Source organism: Phascolarctos cinereus, unplaced genomic scaffold (assembly GCF_003287225.1).
Source record: "Phascolarctos cinereus isolate Bilbo 61053 unplaced genomic scaffold, phaCin_HiC Scaffold_5;HRSCAF=322, whole genome shotgun sequence".
Taxonomy (NCBI): domain Eukaryota; kingdom Metazoa; phylum Chordata; class Mammalia; order Diprotodontia; family Phascolarctidae; genus Phascolarctos; species Phascolarctos cinereus.
The window spans coordinates 249,795,110-249,820,932 of record NW_027555958.1 but is presented as its reverse complement, the minus strand read 5'-3'; the positions used below and the strand labels follow the sequence as shown (position 1 = coordinate 249,820,932).

The following is a 25,823-nucleotide window of genomic DNA, read 5'->3' as shown; positions in this document are numbered from 1 at the left end:
GTGGGAGGGGGAGAGGAAGGCGAGGGCAGGGCCTCTTGGGGGGGCGGGGAGGGGTGGCCGAGGGGGCCACGGGCCAGGATTGGAGGGGCCAGGACCCGGAGCTTAAGAAGATCCCGAGGGGCCTGAGAGCCTGGCTTGGAGCTAGGGGAGGGGCAGGGACCAGGTAATGATCCGATGGGGGGAGATTATAGGGCGTTATGTACCAGAGGGCTGGGGTTTGATCACAGGAGGGGCAAATGGGAGTAAATATATAACTATATGTATATATACATGGAAAGAATCATTTATAACATATCAGGTGAAAGAGTTGTATCACAAGAGTGACATAAAAAGTTAGACGTTAAAAGGAAAATGACAACTGGGGAGGGGAGGTGAAATTAATTTTTAGTGTGTATAATAAGACGAAAGGTGCCAGGGATTGTGTCACAGAAAGACTTTTTTAGGCCTAGGGTGGTGAGAGAGTAAGAGTTTTCTCATAATCTTAAAGGGAGAGGGAAGGCAAAATAAGCTCAGAATGGAGTTATGTTATATATAAAGGGAAATTAGAGCACTCTGTTACAGGGGAAAAAATGTTGACAAACATCTAAAGAAGAGATATCAGAAGATCTTCTCCCATGGGAAGGGGTTACATTTTGCGAATAGAGATAACCATTTTCTTCACCAGTCCTAGAATGTTAGAGCTAGGAGGGGCATTGAAGGTCATATTGTCTTAGGATTTTAGATTTAGATGCTTTGTTCAGTGAATGAATCAAGGGAAGGTATAAATTGTTTAGTCCAACCTAATTTTATTCATAAGGAAACAATCCCAGTAAAAGTGACTTACCCAGAGTTTCAACAGATGATAAACCTGGGCCCTCTGACTCCAAATCTAAGACTCTTAACATTGTACTACACTAACTAAAGAGCCTAAGAGGAAAGAAGGTTAACTGATAGCTGAAGTCATAAAAGCAGCTGCTCATAGAGCTAGGATTTGACCCCAGTTCTCGTTTTGGAGACTTATGGGAGTTTCCTTGTATCACAAAAAACTGAAGCCACTCAACTACCTGTTGGACTTTGGGCAAGTCAAAACTTCTTTGGACCTCAGTTTCCGCATTTGTGAGTTTCTGGGATGAGACTACATACATGACAGTTAAGGTCATGATCTTTAAGATCTTTCCTTAGGGTCCATGATCCTAAGGAAAGCGTGTGGGAAAAAAAAGGAAAAGAAACCTATATTATATAAAACCTATATTATGTAAAATGAAAAAAGAAACATTACTATTGTATCATAAGATTATAGATTTTTAGAACTGGATTTTAGAATGTAATAAGGTGCCAATGGACTTTTGAGGACATCTAAGGTGACCATCTTATTTTAAAGATGAGGAAATTGAGGCCCACAGGTTAAGTGGCTGTTCAAGGTCCCATAGGCAAATAAATAGCAGAGCTAGGATTTGAACCATTTGATTTCTAATCCACTCCCTCTTTTTTTAGGGATAGGTTATAGTGAAATCAGTCCCCTTTTTAATATGAGATGTAACAGTCATAAAATGGTATTTATTATATGCTTAATAAATATTTGTTGTTTTAGTTTGTAGTCTGTGACTAGGTAACAGTGTCTCCCAGAAATAATCTAGCTAACAATAGAGGTGAGACCTTAGATTCCTTTAAAGTGTTCAAGTAATAATAATGGTAGTTAACATATAGAACTTACTATCTTATCTACCAGGCACTGTGCTAAGGCAGTCTTTACAATTATTATTTCATTTAATCCTCACAGCAACCCTGGGAGGTAGGTGCTATTATTATTCCTGTTTTACTGATGAGGAAACTGAGGCAGATGGGTTAAATGATTTGTACAGGTTCACCCAGTTAGAAAGTTTCAGAGGTGGGATTTGAACTCAGGTCTCCCTAACTTCAGTCCCTGAGCTCTGTCCACTTTGACACCTAGCTACCAACTGAGTTAACAAATAGACTATTGGGAAAAAAAAAACAACAAGAATTTTGTGTAATTGTACAGTAATATTCTGGAGGGGGGAAGAGGGGATGTAGGAAATAGGTGCCTTGATAATTTGGCCTAATTAAGCTTTGGAACAAGAAAAGGAGCATGATCTTGTTTAAATGCCCCACAGGTGTCAGCAGCCTATATCAGCTCTTTAGTGTGTGCTAGCTCTGAAGACTACTTCTTCTGATGTCCCTGGAAAGAAGACAAACAGCATTCTCCATACAGCAGAAGACACCTCTGCTCTGGAAAAGGAGATGGGATAATGCCTCAGTACCCTCAACTCACTGGACAAAAAATTTAAGATGCCTGTTGAACTCATAATACTGACCTCTGGGAAAGACACTGAAACCAGAGGTTGGGGGGAGGGGCTTGGATACACCCCTTCTCCCTTAAGCTCCTCCCTTCCCTTTTCCCCTCCTTGCCTGGACAATCCTGTTTGCCCTCTCTCCAGAACACACCTTGCATTCCTCTACTCTCTGGACTTTGAACTAAGACCAAAGGAGAGGGAACTGCCCTTTATTTTTGTGGGTTTGGATTTGGGGCTCTCATCTAAAGCTTTGAAATGGGATTGGTGATTCCCATTGGAAAGGTGTGCCACTGAGAGAAGACAAGAGTGGTAAGATGCTATCTTCTTTTCCTCCTGGGGTCCTGATGTTCCTGGTTCCAAAGAAGTGTCAGCTTACTTTGGGTCTAGAAGTCTCTGTATGGGGACTTTGGACTGATATAGTCCTCCTGAAGGGGGCGTACCTCCTACGTTCCTGGTTAACGTTTAGCTTTATAAAGAATGGACACAACTAGGAAGTGGTTTCCAGTTCACAAGTATGTTCCATTTCTTTAATTTCCCCCTCCACTCAGGCAGAAGAGCTACTGTGTAAAAGTGAACAACAACTGAGTCCCGTTTTCTGCTCCAGTCAGGGCAAGGTGAGAATGGGCAGTGGGAAAGATTTAGGTAAGACGTCTTAGGAATTCTTCTACTACCACCAATTTAGAATGAGACCGTTGAAAAATCAGGAGCTGTCTCTAGAGGTGTTTAATAGAAAGGGAAATATATTTTTGAAAAAGTATGATTGTTTATGTGGCACTACCTGGGATTTAGAGGGTCAACTACAGGTCCTTCCCTCTTCAGATTCTAAACTTGAGAAGTTTGAAGTGTGATGGTATGATGGAAAGATCAGGACCCTGCACTAGGAGTCAGTATATACATGTACCATTCTCTCTCTAACCAGTTTTATGACTGTAGGCAAGTTGCTTAACTTCTAAAACTAGTTTATGTTATCTATACAGAGAGACTAACCGTACTTGTCCCACCTACCTCATGGGGTCAAGTGAAATAATACACATAAAGTACTTTAATAACTAAAAAGTACTACATAAATGTATTATTATTAATAAATGTGAGGAGAGGCAGTCTGGAATAGGTGGCAAGGAAGATAGGAAGATCTGGGTTCAAGACCCATCTCTGACATGTAATGTGACACTGGAAAAATCACTTAACCCCATTGTGTTTTTAGGCAGCCAAGACTGAGTTGAAGACAAAATGCTGACCTGCCATTGGTCAAGAGAGTTCTCTCACCTGGGAGTTCCATATAAAACGAAATTATGTGTCCTCTTTTTATCCCTCTAGTAAATATGATGCTGTGTTGAGTTCTTAGAGAAGAAATCTGAATTTTCAAAGACTCTTTTTTTGTTGTTACTTTAATATTTTGGAGGTTATCCTATAATTAAAAGCTTGTATTGAATTTGGTTCTTCCCATTTCTGGATAAACCCTGAAATCTGTTGGATTTAAAAATAATCATCTTCTTTATTAGACCCTCAGGAAAATTTGAATTAGTGATCATATCACATTAATTTATGATAGCTTTCTTCTGTTAGTTTAGTAGCTGATATGAGGGAGGGGGAAATTAAGTCAGATCAGATTGGGAGTCAGTATATTCAGCATGATTTATTGGGGATCAGGATATTGGAAAAGTGATGACACATAACACAAAAGCTTTAAAGTAAAAGGTTTGTACATTTTGACTTTTAACTAGTTGTTTCATTCAACGGATACTTATTAAATACTTTAAATAACCAGTGATATCTGGTGTGTGAGGACTCCAGGGAAAGGATAAGAGAGTTTCATTTTTATTTCTTAGGGGGCTGCTGAAGATTTTAAAAGAGATTATCCAGGCAATGCTATATAGCATCAGTAATACCTATTAAAAGGCTGTTGCAGTAGAACCTGTCTGTAGTAGTCAGTGGAAATAGAGAGGAGGGTTCAGATATGAGAGATGGTATAGAGGTGAAATCAGTAGGACTTGATAACTTATTAGTAACAAGATTGAAGAGAAGGAAAAGTCAAAGATTAACACAAGGCTTTGAACAAGAGCTATAGAATGAATAGTGGTGCTACAGGAAGAAATAAGTTGTAAAAAGCAGGTTTGGGAAGAAAGAAAAGAAAGCTTCATTTGTGGTAGTATTGAACTTGAGGTGCCAGTGGGATATTCTTATGGAGATGTTCTGCTGTATGAAGTTGGAGAAGTAGCTCTAGAGTTCAGAAGGTCAGGAATAGATCTGTAGGTTTAGGAGTCAGCTGCATTGAGGTTGAAGCTGTCTGTGGGAGTAAATGAGATTGACTTTGGAAGGGAGTATAAAGAGAGGAGGGCTTTGGACTGATCCTTGGGAGAGGAATTGAAGGGCCAGGAAAAGTGATAGAGAAGGAGTTATTAGAGAGTTGAGAAAAACTAGGAGAGTATCTCTGAATTTGAGGGAGGAATAATTATTTATTAGGACTGGTGGTCAGTTGTCTCAAACTGCAGAGAGAATAAGGAGGGTATGAATTGGAAACAACAAAACATTTTTGTATTTGGTGGTTAGGAAGTCATTGGTGACTTTTTAGAGAGTGGTTTCATCAGACTGGTAAAAGTAAAAGCCAGATTGCACGTTTGAAGTGACTGAATAAATGAATGAAAAAGCACTTATTAAGCACTTACTACATGCAAAATACTGTGCTAAGGTCTGGGATTTACAAATGTAAAAGTGTGCCAAAGAGTTCACATTCTAATGGAGAAAACAGTACATATAGGTAGTTTCAGTTGCAAGTCACATGGAAAAGCCCCATAGACCTGATAGTACAGAAGCAAAGAAGTTATGAATGCGACTCCTTTAATGTCACTTACATGGAGAAAATCATATCCCTTCCTGTTGTTGAATCCTTCGACAATGCTAAGGACTTTGGTGGCAAAAATTTCCTTTTCTGAATCTTTAGTAGCTGTGGTTGCTTGAAAGAGGTAGGAGTTGTAGTACAGTATTAACAGAAGCAGTTTCCTGGTCACATCTCCACAAAGATTGCTTCCTGTGATGATGGCTGTGGAGTCTGGGCTGGAAGCAGAATCAGTAGTCTGGGGGTACTACGACTCCCTGGACTTTTGGTGGCATCTGATCAGTGGTTGGTAGACCCTTTCTTGACAATGATTGTACTCCTCAATGATGCTTGGTTGTGAAATCCAGGCTGGAAATGGTATTGGAGGTATGGGGAACATTGGTATTCCCATGGTTCTTTAGTTCAAGGTCCTGGGCTATCTCCACTGGGGACAAAGAAGAAGTGGTGGGGAAAAAAAATATCATATGCTGTGTTTTGGTGACAAGTTTGCCAGAGATTAATTTATTAATTAATTCTAATGCTAAGCATTTCAGCTTAGAGAGGGAGAAAATCTAGAAAGACACAGAAATCCATCCTGCCTTTGAAAAGCTCTTAAACCATTTTGAAGTTACTGTTTATAGAATTCCCAGAGGTTCAGTTGCTCAGTGAGATAAAACATATTTACAGAGCTCAGGTGAAAGTTCAGCTAACATTTTGCTTTATCAAATAAAATAATCTGCACCCCCAGGAGAATCATTTCCTAAAACCATTCAATCAGTCTTTAACCATTCCTTCAAGAATTTCTTCTTTCTGCCTGATCAAAGGTGAACTCAAGTTACTTCTTATTAACCAAATTTATCAAAGACTTCTTTTTCTTTTAGTCTGACCATTGACCTGATGACTTCCAGGACTGTCTGGCCTTTCCCAGTAGAAACTGGTTAAGCCCTCAATAAGAATGATGTAAAAAGTCTTCAGTGTGGGACATTTTTCAGAACTTGATAAAGACTGATAACATTTTTCATTCTGATTGGAACAAGGACTTCAGACTAAAATACTGTCCTAATATTATTTTGTATTATATACCCTAAAGAGAGAAGGGGAGTAACCAGGGCTCAGTATGCTTTCATAGTCATTAATAGAAAAATGAGGCAAAGACAACTTTTCCCCAGAAATTTAGCAGTGAAGGGGAGAAGAGGGATGGTCTGGTAGCTAGATGGTAATAGTTGGATCAAAGGAAAAGTTTTTATAGGATTGGGGAGACCTAGGCATGTTTGTATATGGTTGGGAAGGAGCCAGTGAACAGGAAGAGGTAGATGATGTGTGTGAGAGGGAAAGACTACTGAGGATTGTTGTGGAGTAGGCAAGGACAAATAGAATAAAGGGTACAGGTACAAGGATTAGTGTTAATGAAGAACAGAGATACTTCTGTGACTCCAGAGGGAAGAAGACAATGGGTGAAGCAGCTAAGTTTTAAGGATGCAATACAAACTCCTTATCAGGTCTTCTAAGATCTCCACAGTCTTCCTCCTGCCCACTTTTCCAGCTCTGTTTCATATTCCTCATCACTAATTCTACATTCCAGCTAAAACTAAGTTACTAGCAGTTTCTTAAAACTTAATATTCCATCTCCTAACACTGGTCTCTGTGCCTGGAATGCACTTCCTCCACATCTTCACCTCTAAGAATTCTTATATTCCTTTAAGAATCAACTCAGATACCATCTCTTGAAAGCATTCTCTGATTTCCCCAGGGTGCTAGTGGTCTCCCATATTTCAGTGTTTCTTGCTTTCTACTTATTTGTGTACACGCTCTATCTCTCCAGTAGGATGTAAATTCCTTGAGAGTAAAGACTTTTGTGTTTATATTTGTACCCCCCTAGTGCCTAGCACAGTGTCTGGCACATAGTAACTACAAGGTAAATATTTGTTGATTTCAGTTTAATTTAATCCTATCCTTTGATTCATTGGTTTTAAATTCCAGATACAGAGAACGGGAAATGGAACTTCTTGAGCTGCAGAGGGAGAGTAGCATACAAGTTTGAGAAGAGAGTGATTAGAGATAGAAAGTAATGAGAAGGCAAACTTCTTAGTTTACAGGAGAGAAAGTGTCTGGATTGAGAAGCAGAACATGAGGGTCTTGAAGCCTTAATTTGGAAGTGTGAGGGGAATGAGGAAGAAGAGGGAGCATGAATCTGGTTACTGAATGGTGGCGGGGGAAGTGAATTGTAAATACCAAACAGGCCACATACCTACCTTCTGATAGTAGCCCTAGGTTCAGGTGTTTAGAAATGGAAATGTTCGCAGTCTTATGTAGGTCAAGGGATGGGAACAGAATTTGAAGGTTATGAGAGGGTAGAGACAAAGAAACTCACTACAATTTAATTCAATTCAGTTCAAAAACATGCAATGAATTGTGCCAGCCACAATTTAAAGAGATTTAAAGAAAAAAAAAAGCAGTATCTATTTTACCTTTAGTTGTGTCTGACTCTTGGTGACCCTATTTGGGGTTTTCTTGGCAAAGATATTGGAGTGGGTTGTCATTTCTTTCTCCAATTCATTTTATGGAGGAGGAAACTGGGGCAAACAGGGATAAGTGACTTGTCCAGGGTCACCCAGCTAGTCAGTGACTGAGGCCAGATTTGGATTCAGGAAGATGAGTTCCTGTCTCCAGGCCCAGCACTCTATTCACTGTGTTACCTCGCTACTCATTCTACTCAGTAAAACAGGTTCTTAACCTGGGGTCTGTGAATTTATTTGTCTTTTTTTTTTTTTTAGTTTTTAGGCAATTGGGGTTAAGTGACTTGCACAGGGTCACACAGCTAGTAAGGGTCAAGTGTTTGGTCTGAGGCACCACCTAGCTGCTCCTTACTTGTCTTTTTAAGAACATACATTTTACTTTGATATAATTAGGTTCCTTTGTAATTCTGTGTATTTTATGCATTTGAAAACTTTATTCTAAGAAGGGAAGCATGCCACACAAAATAGTTAAGGCAGACCTGCACAACTTGTAAACTTCTGCCACAGAGAGGTTAGACTAGAGACAGACTGATGTTGATTTGGTTGCCGCTGGTCACATGGCAAACAGGAAATTGCACAGTGGCAATCCTACATTTTTTTGCGTGCTATATGTTGTACAGGTCTGGGTTAAGGACTCCTCCTTTGTGAGCTTACATTCAACTGTAATGATATAACATGCATACTGATAAGGGCTATTGAGATAGGAGAGAGTACAATACCTGGAAGGTGGGGGAAAGAATCAGGGAAGGGTTCTTGAAGAAAGTGGCACTTGAATTGAGCTTTCAAGAAAAGTAAGGATCCTGAGAAGTGTAGCAGCCTTTGAAGGCATTGACTACCTTGTCCAGCTGGATACTTTCTTCCTCAGTAAAGGGAATGTTGTATTCCAAGATTTGGTGGTGAGAAAGGAGAGTGTTCCAGGCATGAGGGACAGGGTGCTTGCACAAAGGCACAGAATCAGGAGATGTACAATCATATACACAGAACATCAAGTCTGTCAGTTAAGCTGGAGAATAGTGTATGAATGTGGGTGATGTGTAATCAGCCCAGAAACAGACTATAAGCAGAATGAGAAGAGTCTCGGATTTCTAACAGATATTTTAAGATGCATTTGTATTTTATTCTAGAGGCTCTAGGTAGCCATCGAATGGCCTCAAGATAGGGGAATGACTTGCTCAGACTTGTGCTTTAGGAATACCAATTTGGCAATTATGTAAAGCACAGAATGGAGAGGAGAGTTAGGGAGACAGGCAGTTTTGTTAATCTAGGTGAGTGATAATGAACACTTGCAGGAACTAGGGTGGTTGTGTGTGTGAGTACAGAGAAGTAGGGTTAGATTTGAGAGAGTTAATGGAGGAAGAATTGACAACACTTGACGCCTGAGTGGATGTGAGGAATGTGAATAAAAGTGCAAAGTCCAACATGGCTACTCTTTCACATCTGAATGTGTGGAAGGATGGCGATATCTTGACAGAAATAGGGAAGGCATTGGGGAGAATTTTGGGGAAAGATAATTCTTTTTTGGAAGGGCTGTGTTTGAGATGGGTCATATAGATGAAGGTACAGAACTGGAGCAGTTGTCATCTGCATAGTTTGAACCCATAGAAACTGATGACATCACTGGGTGAGAGGAACCCTTGCAAATCCTGCAGATACACCTATACCTAGCAAGAGGGAGGGCTGTAGATGGTGATTCTGAAAAGGAGCTGTCAAAGAGGTGGAAGGAAAAGCTGACGAGAATAAACAGTGTGACAGAAACTCAAGTAGGAGGGAGCGTTCAGGAGAAGAGTGAACAAGAGTGTCATATGCTTCAGAGAATTCCAGAAGGATGAAAGCTAAGGAGAAACTATTGGATTCAGCAATAATGAGATCATTAGTGGCATTCAAGAGGGAAGTTTCATTCAAGAGGTGGGAACAAAAAGCCAGATTGTAAGGGTCTGAGAAGTAAATGGTAGAGAAGGTGAAGGCAATAAATGTAGGTAGCTTTTTCTAGAATTTTGGCTGTGAAAATGAGAAATAAAATCCAGGCATGTTTGTAAGCAATAGGGAAAGAGCTAATGGAAGGAAAATAGAGAAATTTAGTAAGGAAATTAGGGAGGGAACGATCAAAGGAGCAAGCTTCTGAAGGAGATGGGGAGGGACAAGATGAAGGGCATGAAGAGCAGGATTGTTATTAGCAAAGAGAAGAGCCACCTTTGCATCTGATACAGAGCAAAGAAAGTGAGAAAAGGGTAAGATTTGAGGTCGGATTGAAGAGAGGGAGCTCATCATGAGGTCTTTTTTTCAGTCAAGTATAATTCAAGGCTTTCTGCTAAATTTTTTTAGCAAGGAGAGAAAAGGTTTGGAACAGACTCTTTGAAGAATGAGAGAATCTAGGAAGGAAAGGGATTGATAGTATAGTAATGAGGGGCCAGTCAGATTGGATAGTTTAAATTTGTGGTGGATCCTATTGGCATGTTTCCTCCAGCAGTGGTTAGTGGCATGGGAGTAGGAATGGAGAATTCAAATGGTGGGCTTTAGTGGATGGGGTGCTAGACTTGGAGTTAGGAATACCTGAGTTCAAACCCTATTTCAGATACTGATAGCTCAAGTTACTTGCAGTGACTTTTTTCTTTGTCTCACTTTCCTTATCTGTAAAATGGGAAAGTAAAACTGCACTTTGCTCACATGATTGTTACATGAATGAAATGAAGTAATATAAAGTGCTATAAATGTTAGTTATTTTTATTGCAATTTAGAAATGAAGTTTAGAAAGTAATGAATGTCAGTGGGACAAAGATCCTGGGGTCTCAGAGATAGAGGCTGTTAAAGTTGAATTGCTTAACCTTAGAGTCTAAGTTTTGAAGGGAGAGGAGTGAGGACAAAACAGAGAGGATGGCATAGAAAGCAAGGAAACATAGAGTGACTGAATGGTGCGTTGAAGACAAAAAATAGATTTAGGAAGAGATGTGAGGAGAACTTTGATTATGGTCAGAGGAATTGCAGACTTACAGGGTTCAACACTTGCAGGTGATGTTGAGATCAAGAATGTATAATTTGGGTATACAGTCGAAGTGATGTGAATGTGCAGATCATGATGAACTGGGAAGCAAGGGATATCAACATGTAAAAAGTTTGTCAGGAGTAAATAAAGTTGACTAAATGAGGCCAAAGACTTATCTCCCTCTTCCCTGGCTCTCCCCTTCTATCTCTTTCTTTTCTTCTAAGTAAAACTGGTTTCTGGGAAAGGATCTTTTTTCAGAGACAATAATTTGCTACATTGTCAGTGGGAACTTGATCTCCTCCACCTTGAGATTTTTCCCCTACTCTGCCTTTTCTTCTATAAGTTGATTCCAGGTTCTTCTGCTTTGGGTCTTGAGACAAGTGCTTTCCACCTTTAAAAAAATTTTTTTCAGTATCAACAATGTGGATATTTACTGAGAATATATAACAAGAGTAGAGTATAAACACATCCTTTTGAATCTGGGACACACCCTTCTTCCCCCCCCCCCCAGTCCTTGGGGAGAGTAGGCTCAAACCTAAAGCAGTTATTACAAAGGTTCACTTCTAAATGCAATAAAGGAACGTAGTCACAGAAGAGTTGCTCCCTTGCTGAAGGGTATGGTTTTTCAGTTGTTGAGGATCCACTGTTACATAGGGTTGATCCTCATGGAGTTCAGTGACAAACTCTGGCAAGGACTACTGTCATTGCGCATCTGTTCCTCCAACCTTTTGAAATCTCACAAGACCAGAGGCCTCTCCCCTACTAAGAGGCCACCGGCTGTTCGTCCTCCTCATTTGAAGGCAGCCAGAAACAGCATTACAACCCTTTTTCAGTCTATGGAAACTTGTCAGTTTCTCTGTTTTGGCACACTGGCAACTTTGGGGGAGGGACTCACAAGCCTACTAACTTTAATTATGAGGCCTACTTAGATATGCCTCGGGTTTCATCTGCAGGACAAAGGAGCTAGAATAAAGGTAACTTCCAATTCCAAGATTTTATAATTCTTTGGTCAGAGAGATCAAAGACCCCCAGAGAGGGGTCAAGGTGCATTGAATTTTGTGACAGGGACAAATCAGACACTACATGCAAGAGACACTTAGGTTAAGAGTTACAAACTGCTATTCTCTAATCAAGGCTCCTGTTCTGAATTAGAGGGAGAAAAGCATGGATTAAGGAAGAAGGTCTGGGAAAATGGGACTAGTGGTAATTATATAGGCAATGTAGTATATTGGAAAGATTTTATGAATTCAGGTTTTCCAACCCCTAGTTCAGTGACCTTTCTACCATGCCAGAGATCATTCCTTTCCAGGATCTAAGCATCCTGTTTACTCTTTTCTCAGGACTTAGCTCCTAAACAAGAACCCTACTTGTGCCTATACCTATTCCCAGATACACAGATCAGAAACTAGGAGCTCAATTTTGGCTGCAGATGTTTCCTCTCTGCCCTCTCTATACTCTCAAGTTCCTGTTTTCACTTCCCTTCTCTAATCTTCTCTTTTCCTTCTCCCCTCACCTCCTCCCCTTTTTTCTTCAGCTTCTCTCATGGATTGGAATTAGAGCTGGATCTAGAGACCTAGTTTAACTCCTTCATTTTACAGATGAGAAAACTGAGGCCCTGAGAAGTTAATTGAATTATTCAAGGTAAGTGATAAGTATTTGCCCAAGTAGTAAGTAGCAGAGCTGGGATTAGGTCTGCATCACAGTCCTTTGTACATAGAAAGCATGGTGCAATGGAAAGAGAATTAGATTTTGAGTCAGAAGACCTGGATACAAAATTTAACTCTGACACATACTCCGTGACTTTGGCCAAATCATTTAGCCTCTTTGGGCCTCAGTTTCCTCATCTGTAAAATAAGGGGATTAGACCTGCCAAACCCATCAGATCCTACTTATATACTGCTAGAGCAAATCACACAACCTGCTGACTATTTACTATATATTTAATTGCTATTTAATCAAAGTTGCTTTTCTCTAATTGATTCTTGTGTTCATCATAATGGCTGTTCTAAATCTCTTCTCTCCTCAAGCTTCACACGCCACAGCTCCCTCTTCCCTCTCAGCAAAGGACCTTGCCTCATACTTCACTGAGAAAATAAGGGGGGTAGTCTCTGTGAGCTCCTTCTTTCCTGAAACTCTACATCTCAAAACTCCTCATCATTTCCCATTCATTCCTCCTTTACCCCCTTCTCTGGGCTTCTCACCTTTCTAAGGACAGCCCTCTCTATTGGCACCCTTGATTCTGTTGTTTCTGGTCTCCTTCAGCAGCTTGCTTCATTGTTATTTTTTGTCTATCCAGTCTTCACCCTTCTCATATACTAGCTTCCTCCCTGCTGCCTATAAACATGCTCATATCTTACCCATACTTAAAAAACAAAACAAAACAAAACAAAAGTTCATGTAAGCCTGTCATCCACTCAAACTATCGTCCTAAATTAGTCTTCTCTCCTTTACAACCAAATTCCTAGAAAACCTTGTCTGTACTCTTTGCCTCTACTTCTGTTCCTGCTTCCTTTTTACCTCCAGTAATCTGGCTTTTTATCTTATCATTCAACTGAAACTGCTCTCTCCAGGGTTACCAGTAACCTTTCTGAGTCTAGTGACCTTTTCCTACTCCTTTTCCTTCTTGATTGTCTCTGTAGCATTTGACACTGTTTAGATGGCATTGCTCTCTTGGTCCCTATTCTAGCCATCTGATTGCTCCTTTTTAGGATCATGTCTGTGGGTCATCATCCATGTCCTGTGCCCCAACTGGGTGTAGCCCAAGGCTTTTCTGGGTCCTTCTTTCCTCATTACACTTTGTGGGTTTAATTATCATCTCTATACAGACAGCTTCCATCCCTAGTCAGTATCTTGAGCCTCACTCCTATATTATCAGCTGCCTATGGGGTATTTATGTCCATAAGCATCATAAATTCAGCATGTCTCAAAAATATTAAGTTTTCCCCCAAACCACTTTTCTTCCTAACGTTCATAGTTCTGTTAAAGGTACCACCATTGCACTGCTCAGTTTTGAAACCTTGAAGTCCTCCTGGACTCTTCACTTTAGTTCTCCCCAAATATCTAATCAGTTGCCAAGTCAATTCTACCTCCATCAATATCACTTGTCTCCTCTCTTTATTAACACAGTCACCCTAGTTCAGTCTTGAATTACTTTTTTTTGAACTGTGTGGCTCCTGAACCTCCTAGTTGGACTTCTTGCCTCAAGTCTCTTTTCCTTCCAATGGATCCTCCATATGGCTACCAAACTGATCATTTTAGAGGTCTGACCGTGTTACTTCCCTGTTAAAAAAAAAGCTTCAGTGGCTCTGTATTGCTTCTGTGTATTCCTTTAAGAATAAAATTCAAACTCTGTCCGTTCTAGCTCTTCAGGCTAGCCCCAACCTATCTTCCCTGCCTGGGAACATGGTAAGATCTGGAAACCCAAACCTTCCTATTTGCTGTTCTCTGCATGCAACGTTGCATTCCTCAGCCCTGTGCTGTCAGTATAGACTGCTTCCTTTGCTTGGAAGTCTTTGTGGCCTCTACCTCTCACAATGCCTGGCTTCCTTCAAAGCTAGTGCTTCTGTCTCTTTTTCTCTTTCCCCTCAAAGACATAAACCCTATTTGCCTTAGGTATTGTTTCCCACGTATAATGTAAGGTTGAGTGCAGGGACTTAACTGGTTTTTTTTTGGTAGCTCCAGTGTCTGGCACACACTAAGCACTTAATAAATGCTTACTGATGGACTTTATCGAGTCTAGTCTCTCGTGATCCCGTGACCCAAATATCCGTGTGTAATACTATGAATGCTGAGAATGGAATGAGAGCTGGAGGAGAAGATAGACACTTGAAGCCTGAGTTCCCTGCTGGAGCGAAATAGGGGGAGGGCAGAGGAGGGGGGTCGGGGACCTGCCTGTCCGGCTGTAGGTGAGAGGGCGTTAGGATTGCATGGGGTAACTAAAAAGTGGAGGAGAGAATAGGGCAGTTCTCTGTCCTAGTTTGGCCTCTCGGCCTGCAACCACCGCTTGCACTGTCCGATGGCGTCTGGCTCAGTCCCCGGCTCAGTTCCTCGGCCCTGGAGGCGGCTCCGGCCCCCGACGACCCCGCCTCCTGGGCGGAACTCCCTCCCTCCCCTAGCTTCCACGGGGGAAGGGCCACGTTGCTTTGCCGGGGCGGGCCCAGCTGGAGCCTCAGGAAGGGGCGTCCGGGGCGGAAGGCGCTGGCTGCCGGCCGTCCATCGAAGCTCTGCCGCTACTGGAGTCGGGGTCGTGCGGGCGAGCGGCCCCCGGCCCACGGCAGGCGGCGACGGGCGCGATCCTTCGGTAACTGGGGAAAGTTTGCGGTGGCAGGAAGTTGAGGGGATCCGCGAAGGCAGCTTAGGCTCCTGGGCTGATCGAGGGAGGGACCGAGGGATTTAGGCAAAAATCTCTGGGACCAAAGAGGTTCTGAAAGTGCCCGGGACAGTGGAAGCAGGCACCCGGGGTCCGAGGGGGCTGTGGAGGGGGTGTCACCGAGAGGACGAAGGGGCAGCGTCGGTTTGACCCCAGACCCCTTCCCCACCCCGCACCCCCTCCAACCCCCTCCTAGAAAAACCAAACCAAACCAAAGCAGTGCCAGCTCGGGGGTCCTACCTCCCCGAGCTCATCAGTCCTCCGGGGTAGGGGGGGAGGTGTCTAAAATATTGTTTGAGTTTTGGTGGTCAGGCAGCATGTGGGGCAGCATATGCTGTGTAGTGTGGTTAAGCTTTTTTAGTTTCTTTTTTGAGGGTTGAGTTTTAATATTGTTTCCCCTGAGGGAGAGTTCAGGAAAGTAGGTACACTGAGCACTCTGTTTGGAATTCAGGCAACCAGATGTGGAAAGCAGGCAGTTATTGTGAAACTTGAAGGGAAATTTTGTTTTGGGGAAGAGAGCCTGTGTTTGTTGGGGAAATGAGTATGCCCTTGGGGGTGGGGGAAGAGAAGGGCGGGATACGAGTTTTTGTAGAGATAGAGGGTTGGATCTGGAAGAAGGGAGTGTGCTTTTAAGCTTGGCTTAAAATTGGCTTTTAAGGCCAGCAATTAATATTGGGAGTGAAGATTTGTTTGACCTTTTCCCAGAACTCCATATTTTTATCCCTGCCTTATTCTAGTTTTGAAAGAGCTAATACTTGTGAAGAATGAGGGGGAAGATCTGGAGCCTTGGCATAAATGAACTTCGAGGATTAGGGGGAGAAAAACTAGAGGCCTTATCCTTAGATAATTTAACTCTAAAGGTATGATCCTATATAATATTTTGCTTGGAAAGGGAAGGATGTCTATAGCCTGAGGAAGGAGGAGCAGATAATTTGAAGAGAAGGAAAGGGAAAGAGATTACTTTGTGGGACACCAGGTTCCTGAAAGGGAGTTAGGGTTGGGGAGAGAGGATGAACTAAACTGTTGTCACTACAGAAGCAATATGCTTGGAATCATTTCTGTAATTTATTTTTTTCCTGGTAATCATTCATATATATTTAGCATGTTACAACTTACAAATGCTTTTTTCTCCCAACAATTTTGTGTGGTATCTTGTACAAGCATTATTGGCCCTCACTGACATGTGAAAAAACCAGGCTTTCAAAAGTTAAGTGACTTACTTGCCCTGAGGCACACAACTGATTAAGGTCTGTGTCATTCTTGAACCCTGGTCTTTGGAAACCCTATTACCTCCTTAAATCATAAACATGAAGCAAAATCAAATTTGCCTGATTATAAAGGAACAACAAAAGCTGTTTTAGCTTTTGACCCTATTTAGTATAAACTTGTAAACCCAATCAGTATGCCACATCACTCATTCTTTTTTTCCTACTTAATAATAATTTATTTTTTCCAATTACATGTAAAGATAGCTTTCAACATTCACTTTTATAAGATTTTGAGTTCCAAATTTTTTTCTCCCTCCCCTCACCCTTCCCCAAGATGGTAAGCAATCTGATATAGGCTATACATGTACAATCATATTAAACATTTCCACATTAGTCATGTGTCATTTCTGGAATTTAGTGCTGGTGGAAAAAGAGGCTCTGAGACAGAATAGTTGGATTCTGCGAGAAAATGGACTGAGGAGTGAAGGGTATCTAAGGGGCAGGACACTTTAATTCTAGAGTCCAAAGAGATGGTTTTGCATATTGGCCCTATTTTCATTAATACTTCCTCTTTCCCCTTCTTACTTGTTTACTTTATGGTATGGGGGCTGGGTGGGGGGGGACTCCCATTGCATTTGGAGTTAGAAGACACAAATTCAAAATTTATTTTTATTGATTACTAGGAGTATGTATTCATGTTGTGGTGGGAGTACTGGATCTGAAGTCAGTAAAGCTAGGCCTTCTCTCTAGCTAGCACTTATTTGTTCCTTTAAGCAGGTCAGCTTTTCAGAGCCTCAATTTCTGCATCTTTAAGATTTGTACTAAGTTACGTAGTCAAAGATAACTTCCCCACGCTTCAGTTTCTCCATCAGTAAAATGAGGGGTTTGGACAAGGTAATTTCTCAGGACCCTATCCCAAGTTGCTAATGCCTCTCTCTAAAAGTTACCTCACATTTATTTTTGTACATGCCTTGTCTGATATGGAATGTAAGTCCTTTTAGGTCAGTGACTGCTTTGTGTTTGTCTTTGTATCCCCACTATAGTATGTGGTTCCTTCCTTGTAGGCTTAATAAATGCTCACTGACTGATCGATTTTATAGTTTTGTCGGAGTGTCTCTTCTTTTTTTCTCTGTGTTGGGAGAAGGGAGAGAGTGGGAGGGCAGCTCAGATCTGAGTGGGACTTCATTCTATAAACTTTTGGCTACAAAAGACTTTGGAGAGATCATCATCATCTTGTCTGTTTGCCTCCTGACAGAATATACCTCCCTTTCCCACCCTACTCCCTTTCTGTTTTGTACCCCAGATCGGATTTTCTCTTGTGTTTAAAGATCTTTCTTACAACTTTTCTTAATTCACTTTTATTAATGTCTTTAAATCTTTATTGTTGGGAAATGCTTTCTGTTTATCTAAGTGCTAGGGCTAAACCTGTTTCTAATATGTTTAAAGTAATCTCAAATGAGATTTCTAGATTATCTGCTATTTGGGGTTATTTTATCACAGGGCTTTTGTTTGCATCTGATATCTATTTACAAACTATTCTTTGAACCCTTTTCTTCTTTGTAGGTAGAGAGAGAGAAATATTAGCATAATAGCATAGAATATTAAAAATGGAAAGGATTTATTCCAAACCCCTCATCCCACAGACAAAGAAACTAAGTCTGGATAAGGTTAGATGGTTTGCCCTGGTGTCACATATCTAGTCACTGTGAGAAAAGGGATTATAACCCAGGTACCCTAATTTCTAGTATGTTTATTACATTCATTTCACACCAAAGGAATTTTGACATAGTAAGGTTAAGCATTTAATAACACTGTGCCACTTGAAGGGCAGCTAGGTGGCACAGTGGGTAGAATGCCAGGCCTGAAGTCAGGAAGGCTAATCTTCCTGAGTTCAGATCTAGCCTTGGGTACTTAGTATCTGTGTGACCCTAGGAAAGTTTTGCCTCAGTTTCCTCATTTGTAAAATGGGCTGGAGAAGGAAATGGCAAACTACTCTAGTATCTTTGCCAAGAGAGCCTAAATGGGGTCACAAAGAATCTGACTTGACTGAACAAAGGTCCAAAAAGTGAGTTTATCTTGCCTCAAGTTCTTCCACTATTGGGGATGAGAAGAGATGGGATTTAGATTGAGGGCAAGGTTAGACTAAGGGATCTTATTTGAAGATCCAGGACACTGGAAAGTGTGATACAGGCTGGGACTCTAGGGCTAAGGAATTAGTCTTGGGTCCTGGAACACCAGTGGCATGACAAGTCAGTTTATCCTCTACCACTAGAGATATGCATCTGGAGTGCTGGTTTGAAAAAGAAGAAGTGGTAGGGGGAAAGGCAGAGTTAGGCAGAGCACATGGTGTTTTGATTTAGGTCCTCTGTGTTAACCCCAGAGGGCTGAAGAAATTTGCCTCTGTTAACACTGATGGTTCAGAGTTAACCAATGTATTTTGACCACTCCTTCCTCCTCTTTCCACTCTCATCTTACCCAGAGGTTAGGTTAATTCAGTAAAACAATTCTGGGATAGGGAAGTAGCTGCAAGTTGGTTTCTTCCCAGCATTCACCAAGTAGCCTATATCACCAGTTTAGCTCCTCATTGTTGGGAAAGAAGGCACCTTGAAGGCCTGGAATCTGCTCACTGCTCTGTCAGCAGCTGGGAGGATAACCTCCCAGACAAAGAAAGCATAATACCTTATCCTTGGAGCTGAGGCTCTAGGGAAGGTACAGGAGAATATTATGAAAGCAACGGACCTATAAGTAAGAATAAGAGCTGTGGGTGAATGGGAGGATGGGAAAGAGGAGAAGGGGATATTTATCTAGTTTGTATGTAGAAGACTGCAAAGAAGAAAGCAGAAGTCCTGGAAACTCTATTTTGTGAGTTATAATAAGAGGAAATTGATGTTAAAGTTTCTGGGAAAATTAAACTGCAGAGTTGGGGTTGTGAACGATAGGCAAATTACAGGGGGAAGGTCAGAGATGTCTTTAATGTGGTCACTTTAAAGACCTTTTAGGAAGGTATTAAAGTTCAGAAGAGATCGAGGTGAGTGAGAATCCAGATACTTGGCAAAGGAGTTAAAGAATGACTGGCTAGGTTAAATAGCGAGTCAGAGGGTAGTAATAATAATACTTTATGTCATCTATTAACTGCTTTATAGTTTTCTATGAAGTACTTATGTCTAATAGATATCCCATTTGATCTATATATTATTCTATAAACTAGACAATTCTGTACAATATTCTATGATGATCTTTTGAAGTAGACAGAACAGGTATTATAAATCTGCTTTATAGATAAGAAAACTGAAACTGGGACAAGTTGAATGATTCAGTCAACATGATATTAGGTAGTAAGTGGCAGAGGTAAGATTTGAATTCAGGTCTTTTGACTACTTCATGACATTTCAGTTTTTTGAAGGGGAACTGGAGCGAAAGGACATACTAGTGGAGATCTCATGGAATGTGGGGGGAGAGATGTTGTGGAAAGAAGGGAATGAAGTTAGCTGGAGATGAGGAGGGACCTCACATAAGAAATAAGTTGATAATGAAAAAAGATGGCTTAGTTGCATAGATTGGCTTGGTTATAAAAGAGATCCAAGCTAGTTAGTTTGTTGCAGATTATTGAATTTATAAGAAACACTTGATCAAATGGATATATTAGACTGTCCAAAGTTGTGGACAATATCCCTTTAATTTTGAAATAAATTTTACACTGACCTTTTTTTTATAATTAATTTATTTATTTTTAGTTTTCAGCAGTCACTTCCATAAGCTTTTGAGTTTTAAATTTTCTCCTCTTCCCTCCCCATGACAGTGTGCAGTCTGATAGAGGCGCAACATATACATTAACATTTTCACATTAGTCATGTTTTAAGGAAGAATTAGAACCAATAGGAGGAATCACAAGAAAGTAGAAACAAAATGAAACAGAAGGAAAAAAAGAGCAAATAGTATGCTTCCCTCTACATTCAAACTCCATAGTTCTTTCTCTGGATGTGGATAGCATTTTCCATCATGAGACTTTTGGAGATGTCTTAGATCTTTGCATTGATGAGAAGAGCTAAGTCTATCAAAGTTAGTCATCAGTGTTCTCCTGGTTCTGCTTACTTCGCTCAGCATCAGTCCATACAAGTCTTTCCAGGTTTTTCTGAAGTCTGCTTGCTCATCATTTCTTTTTTTTATTAATTAATTTTGATTTATCAACAATCACTTCCATAAGCTTTTGAGTTTTAAATTTTTCCTCTTCTCTCCCCAAGATGGCACACAATCTGATATAGGCTATACATATACATTCCTGTTAAACATTTTCACATTAATATGTCATGTTGTAAGGAAGAAATAGAACCAATAGGAGGAACCACCAGAAAGAGGAAACAAAACAAAAGAAAAAAAATAACAAATAGTCTGTCAAACGTTATTCATTGCACAACGTGGCTATTACTGTGTATAGTGTTTGTTCTGGTACTGCTCACTTCACTCAGCATCAGTCCATCTTTAGGTTTTTCTGAAGTTTGCTTGCTCATCATTTCTTTTTTTTTTTCTAGGCAGTGGGGTTAAGTGACTTGCCCAGGGTCACACAGTAGTACGTGTTATGTGTCTGAGGCCAGATTTGAACTCAGGTCCTCCTGAATCTGGGGCCAGTGCTCTATCCACTGTGCCACCTAGCTGCCCCTTTGCTCTTCATTTCGTATAGCACAACAGTATCCCATTACATTTATATACCACAACTTGTTCAGCCATTCCCCACTTGATGGGCATCCTCTCAATTTCCATTTCTTTGCCACCACAAAAAGAGCTGCTATGAATATTTTTATACATGTGGGTCCTTTTCCCATTTGTATGATCTCTTTGGGATACAGCCCTAGAAGTGCTATTGCCGCTGGGTCAAAGGGTATGCACATTTTTGTAGCCCTTTGGGCATAGTTCCAAATTGCTCTCCAAAATGGTTGGATCACAACTCCACCAACATTAATTAATTATTTATAAATTAATCTTAATTAAGCATTAATGTTCCAATTTTCCCACATCTCCAACATCGTTTTCCTGTCATGTTAGCCAATCTGATAGGTGTGACGTGGTTTTACACTGATCTTTAAGCACTCTTATTTGGGTATAGGAGGAGAGAGGAATGGAATTGTTTGGAGTCTCTGAAAGAGACTGGAGATTGTGTGTGGCTTTGTTGATACAGATCCAATGATGATTGTATTTGGGACCTCATACTTCAAGTCTATCCCCAAACCAATCCATCTTTTAGGCAGCTGCCCAATGATTATTTTCCTAAAGTGTAAGTGTGTGTGTGCTGTCTCCTCTGTTAAAATAAAGACTCCCTGAGGGTATAGACTGTTTTTGCTTCTTCTTTTGCTTGTTGATTGATTGATTCTGTCCTTTCTCCCCTTGTACTCCTTCTTATCAGTTGACTGCTCTTTGAAAACTCTTGCTTTCCAGGGGAGTATCTCATTATAATCATTTATCCTATATAGAGGATTGTCAGATTTGGAGAAGTGGGAAGGAGACTCTTTTTTCTGAGAATTCTTCAGGGAAAGAGATATCTTAATATCCTTCACTCCCTTGCCTGTGTCCCTGTGCCTCTCTAACTGCCATTCTTGAACTATGTGTGATATTGAATTAAGCACTGATTTTTGATATTTACTGTCTTTTTTCTGTCTCCAGGTCCATGGCTTCTGTCTGATCCTCCAGATTACCAAAAGCATCTTCTTAGACTCCAGGACAGGGGGCTGAGCAAAGGGGAAAAAAGGTGCTTCCTCCCCTGCTTCATTCCTCTTCTCCCACATTCTCCCCCCCCCCCAGTCCCTTCTGCAGCAACTTTTTCTAACCCCTCTTGTGAGGGGTCAGGATGCTGAAGAAGCAGTCTGCAGGGCTGGTGCTTTGGGGTGCGATTCTTTTTGTGGCCTGGAACGCCCTGCTCCTCTTCTTCTTCTGGGCCCGACCCTTGCCTGGTGGCCCATCGTCTGAGGACCCCTTTGCTGATGACCCTGCCGGCCTTACGCGACGAGTGATCCGTCTGGCTCAGGAGGCCGAGATAGAGCTAGAGCGACAGCAGGGGCTGCTACAGCAAATCCAGAAGCACAGTGTACTGTGGAACCGGAGACAACAGGCGGCTACCGTAGGCCCTCCTGCTATCTCTCACCCAACCCCAGCCCCTAGCACATCTGTCCTCCCCATTTTAGTCATCGCTTGTGATCGCAGCACAGTTCGTCGTTGCCTAGATAAGCTTCTCCACTACAGGCCATCACCTGAACGGTTTCCCATTATCGTGAGCCAGGACTGTGGTCACAAGGCAACAGCCCAGGTCATTGCTTCATATGGCAATGCCATCATGCACATTAAACAACCTGACCTTAGCAGTATACCTGTCCCAACCGAGCACCGAAAATTCCAGGGCTATTATAAGATTGCCCGTCATTACCGTTGGGCCTTGAGCCAAATCTTCCGTACCTTCAAATACCAAGCAGCTGTGGTGGTGGAGGATGACCTGGAAGTGGCTCCAGACTTTTTTGAATACTTTCAGGCCACATATCCACTCCTGAGGACTGATCCATCACTGTGGTGTGTTTCAGCCTGGAATGATAATGGCAAGGAGCAGATGGTGGATGCCACGAGACCTGATCTTCTGTATCGAACAGACTTTTTCCCAGGCCTGGGGTGGCTGCTGCTGGCTGAGCTATGGGATGAGCTAGAGCCTAAGTGGCCAAAGGCCTTTTGGGATGACTGGATGCGGCAACCAGAGCAGCGTCGGGATAGAGCTTGCTTAAGGCCAGAGATCTCTCGGACGATGACCTTTGGTCGCAAGGGGGTAAGCCAAGGGCAGTTCTTTGACCAGCACCTCAAGTTCATCAAGTTGAACCAAGGTTTTGTGCCCTTCACTCAGTTGAACCTGTCCTATCTGAAACGGGAAGCCTATGATCGGGACTTTTCTGCCCGAGTCTATGCTGCTCCCCAGGTGCAAGTGGAGGAGCTAAAAGGCAACCAGAAACAGGAATTAGGGGAGGTTCGGGTACAGTACAGAGGACGGGACAGCTTCAGAGCTTTTGCTAAGGCCCTAGGTGTCATGGATGATCTCAAGTCAGGTGTTCCCCGAGCTGGCTATCGGGGCATTGTCAGTTTTCTGTTCCGGGGCCGCCGGGTGTACTTGGCACCTCCACAGGACTGGACTGGTTATGACCCTAGTTGGAGTTAGCAGCGGCACCCACTCTCCAGTCCTCTACAGGAAGAGGTGGAGAGTCTTGTCTATAGGCTGCATTGTTCTTTTTGTGTGTTTTTTTTGAAAAAAAAATTAGTTCCTTTTTCTTTTTCCAAGTGGCATTCGAGTGCATTTTCTCTACCTGGGCCAAGAGTGTGAGATACCTGCTTTATATCCTGTCATCAGTGGGAAAGCTTTCTTGGGGAATATCAGGTCTCTGGGCAGGGGTTTTGTAAGGTGGAGAAAAAATTCAGCCCCCTAACCTTCAGAAGCTAGGAGTCCTAGTCTTTCCATTAGATAGTTTTGGTTTTCTTTTGAAAATCTTAAGAAAGATACAGTTTTCAGAGATTTTTCTCTCATTGGGACTTCATTATGTGTTGGCTTGATTTTTCTCCCTCTACTGCTGTCCCTTCTAGCTGGGGTGCATTTCCTCTCTCTGGGCCTCAGTTTCCTCATCTGTTAAGTGAAGAGGTTGAACAAGTTGACCTTTAACAGCCCTTGTAGCTCTAAATCTGTGACATTATGATCCCTACCCCTGTTCCTCCCACTTAATCCATGTCATTTTCTAAGGGCTTGGATTAGGGACGTATATGTGCTTGTGGCCAAAATAAGAACATACCAAAGGGGAACCAGGGAACACATTACTAAATTGTAGGTGTTTGTACTTTTTAATCCCCTTTGACCTTTATCCTGTCTCATTCTCTTTGTTTCTACTATGTGTGCAGTGTGTGTCATGTTCCTATCTGTATAACCTTTCATACATTTTTTTTGGTTTTTCTTCATTCTTTTTTTACCTTTCTGTTGTCTCATTTTCCTGCTTTCTCTGAAGTATAGTAATCCCCAATTCTAGAAATAAAAGTTAAATGAGGAAAAGTAAAATCTCCCCAGTTCTCCATTCTCAGGACTAGGGGGAGATTGTGGGATGGGCTTAGGGTTGGGAGAGTCCTCAGTGGCAGCCTCTAGCCTCCCTGAACCCAGTTTTTCCTAGATTCTTTAGGAGGGTGTAGCTTCAGATGGGTGATGGAAGAGTGAAAGGGTCTTGTCCTCTGTGCCCCTTCTATTTTCACTTGAGTTCAGTTCCTTTGTTGATTATGTGGGTTGCTTCTTCTCTGAGTTTGTTTTCCCTCTTCCCCTGTGGTGGAATCCTGAGGAGCAAGCCTGGTTAATGCCATTAGCAACTAGCCCCTCTCCTCCACTTGTGTGATTGTATTCCCAACACAGAGAAGGTAGGGTGTGCCCTCCCTTACCTCCAACCCCTTTATTTCTGGGGAGATGAGGATAATGATGGTGGTTGGAGGAGGAATTTGGTCATTTATATTTTTTTTTCCTGCTTGACCTCAACTTCATTTAAGAAAATTGAAGTTGCCTAATTATTTTCCAGAATAAAATAAAGATTGTCATTTGAAAAGCTCTTGTCTCTCTGTTCTGGAGAAGAATGGGGGTGATGGGGTTTTGGGTAGGGTGGGCAGTGGAAGAAGTGAAAAGCAAAAAGAGAAAAAGGGAAGAAGTGGCAAGAGAGAAGGGAGAAGACAAATAGAGGAAAATGGAACACAAGGGAAAGAAAGATAAAATGGCATGAAGGGAAAAGAGGGAGTGCTGGGAAAATAGGAAGAAATGAGATGAAAAAAACCCTAGGGGAAGAGGTCACAAAAATGGGAAAAGAGCTTTTACTCCTGTGAAGTAAGATGGTTAGTTCTCTCTAAGGGAGAGATTGGGAGGGTTGAATCTCCCAGGAATCCAGATTCCCCCATACATTTGGAAGGTTTAGGAAAGGATATTAGAGCCTTAGGCCTTGATCTTACCAAACCGAAGGTACCAGAAGGAGAGTGATAGCTTCATTGTAAAAAGTAATTTCCCTGACAGGAAGACTTGTAAAGGAATTTATTAGTAGAGGTGGTGGAGAGGAAAACTTTAAAAAGGCTGAAAAGTCTGTCTTAAATCAGGTGGAGGTGTCCTCAAGGATACTGAGAGGACTTGAACGGAACTCGAGAAAAGCCTGAAGAAATTTCCAGAATCAAGAGTTTGGAAAAGGGGCATTAGAATGCTGGTGAAAAAAAGAGGTTGTGTGTATTTGGATAGGGAAATTAATGAATAAAGAGAATTTCTTTTTAATTCCAGAGGTGTTTATTTTATTGTGGGGAAAAAAATCTGAAAGTTTATATTGACTTTTCTAATTACCAAAACACTCAACAATTTAAACTTGCCTTCCCCAAATCACCCCATGGCAGCTGCTAGACTAAGCAGTAGAAGTGGTTCTTTGTAATGCTGCCTTAAAAATCTTTTACAGAGAATCTTAGTTGAGCATATTAGAGGCATTTAAATAGAAGTCTTTTAACCATATGATTTACAAATAATTCTGTACACAAGTTCATTTTGTATTTGATGCTTAGCACCAGACTGATTAGCATTAACCTGGCACATAAATGTTTACTGATTGCTCAGTGAGACAGCTTCGCAA

General features: G+C 41.5%; 1 protein-coding gene across 6 annotated transcripts; it reads left to right on the top strand.

Moving 5' to 3' along the window:
- Positions 1-50: 50 nt before the first annotated feature.
- On the top strand, positions 51-24,773 carry LOC110202637 (alpha-1,3-mannosyl-glycoprotein 2-beta-N-acetylglucosaminyltransferase). Of its 6 annotated transcripts, none has more exons than XR_002322762.2 (4): positions 51-163; positions 2,112-2,600; positions 2,840-2,905; positions 3,496-3,723. XR_002322762.2 is itself a non-coding variant. In XM_020978871.2 (4 exons), exon 4 carries the CDS (start codon positions 22,019-22,021, stop codon positions 23,360-23,362), a length of 1,344 nt encoding a protein of 447 aa, XP_020834530.1. In that variant the 5' UTR covers positions 60-163; positions 2,112-2,600; positions 2,840-2,905; positions 21,835-22,018; the 3' UTR covers positions 23,363-24,773. The 6 variants fall into 6 exon arrangements, 5 of the variants coding, with proteins under 5 accessions (XP_020834530.1, XP_020834529.1, XP_020834532.1 ...); XM_020978871.2 differs by lacking the exon at positions 3,496-3,723 and adding an exon at positions 21,835-24,773 and having other exon boundaries at positions 60-163; XM_020978870.2 differs by lacking the exons at positions 2,840-2,905; positions 3,496-3,723 and adding an exon at positions 21,835-24,773 and having other exon boundaries at positions 60-163.
- Positions 24,774-25,823: the final 1,050 nt, after the last annotated feature.

Bases quoted from the DNA above. Each gene is read 5' to 3' on its own strand.
- LOC110202637 (XM_020978870.2), top strand. From the start codon at position 22,019: ATGCTGAAGAAGCAGTCTGCAGGGCTGGTGCTTTGGGGTGCGATTCTT.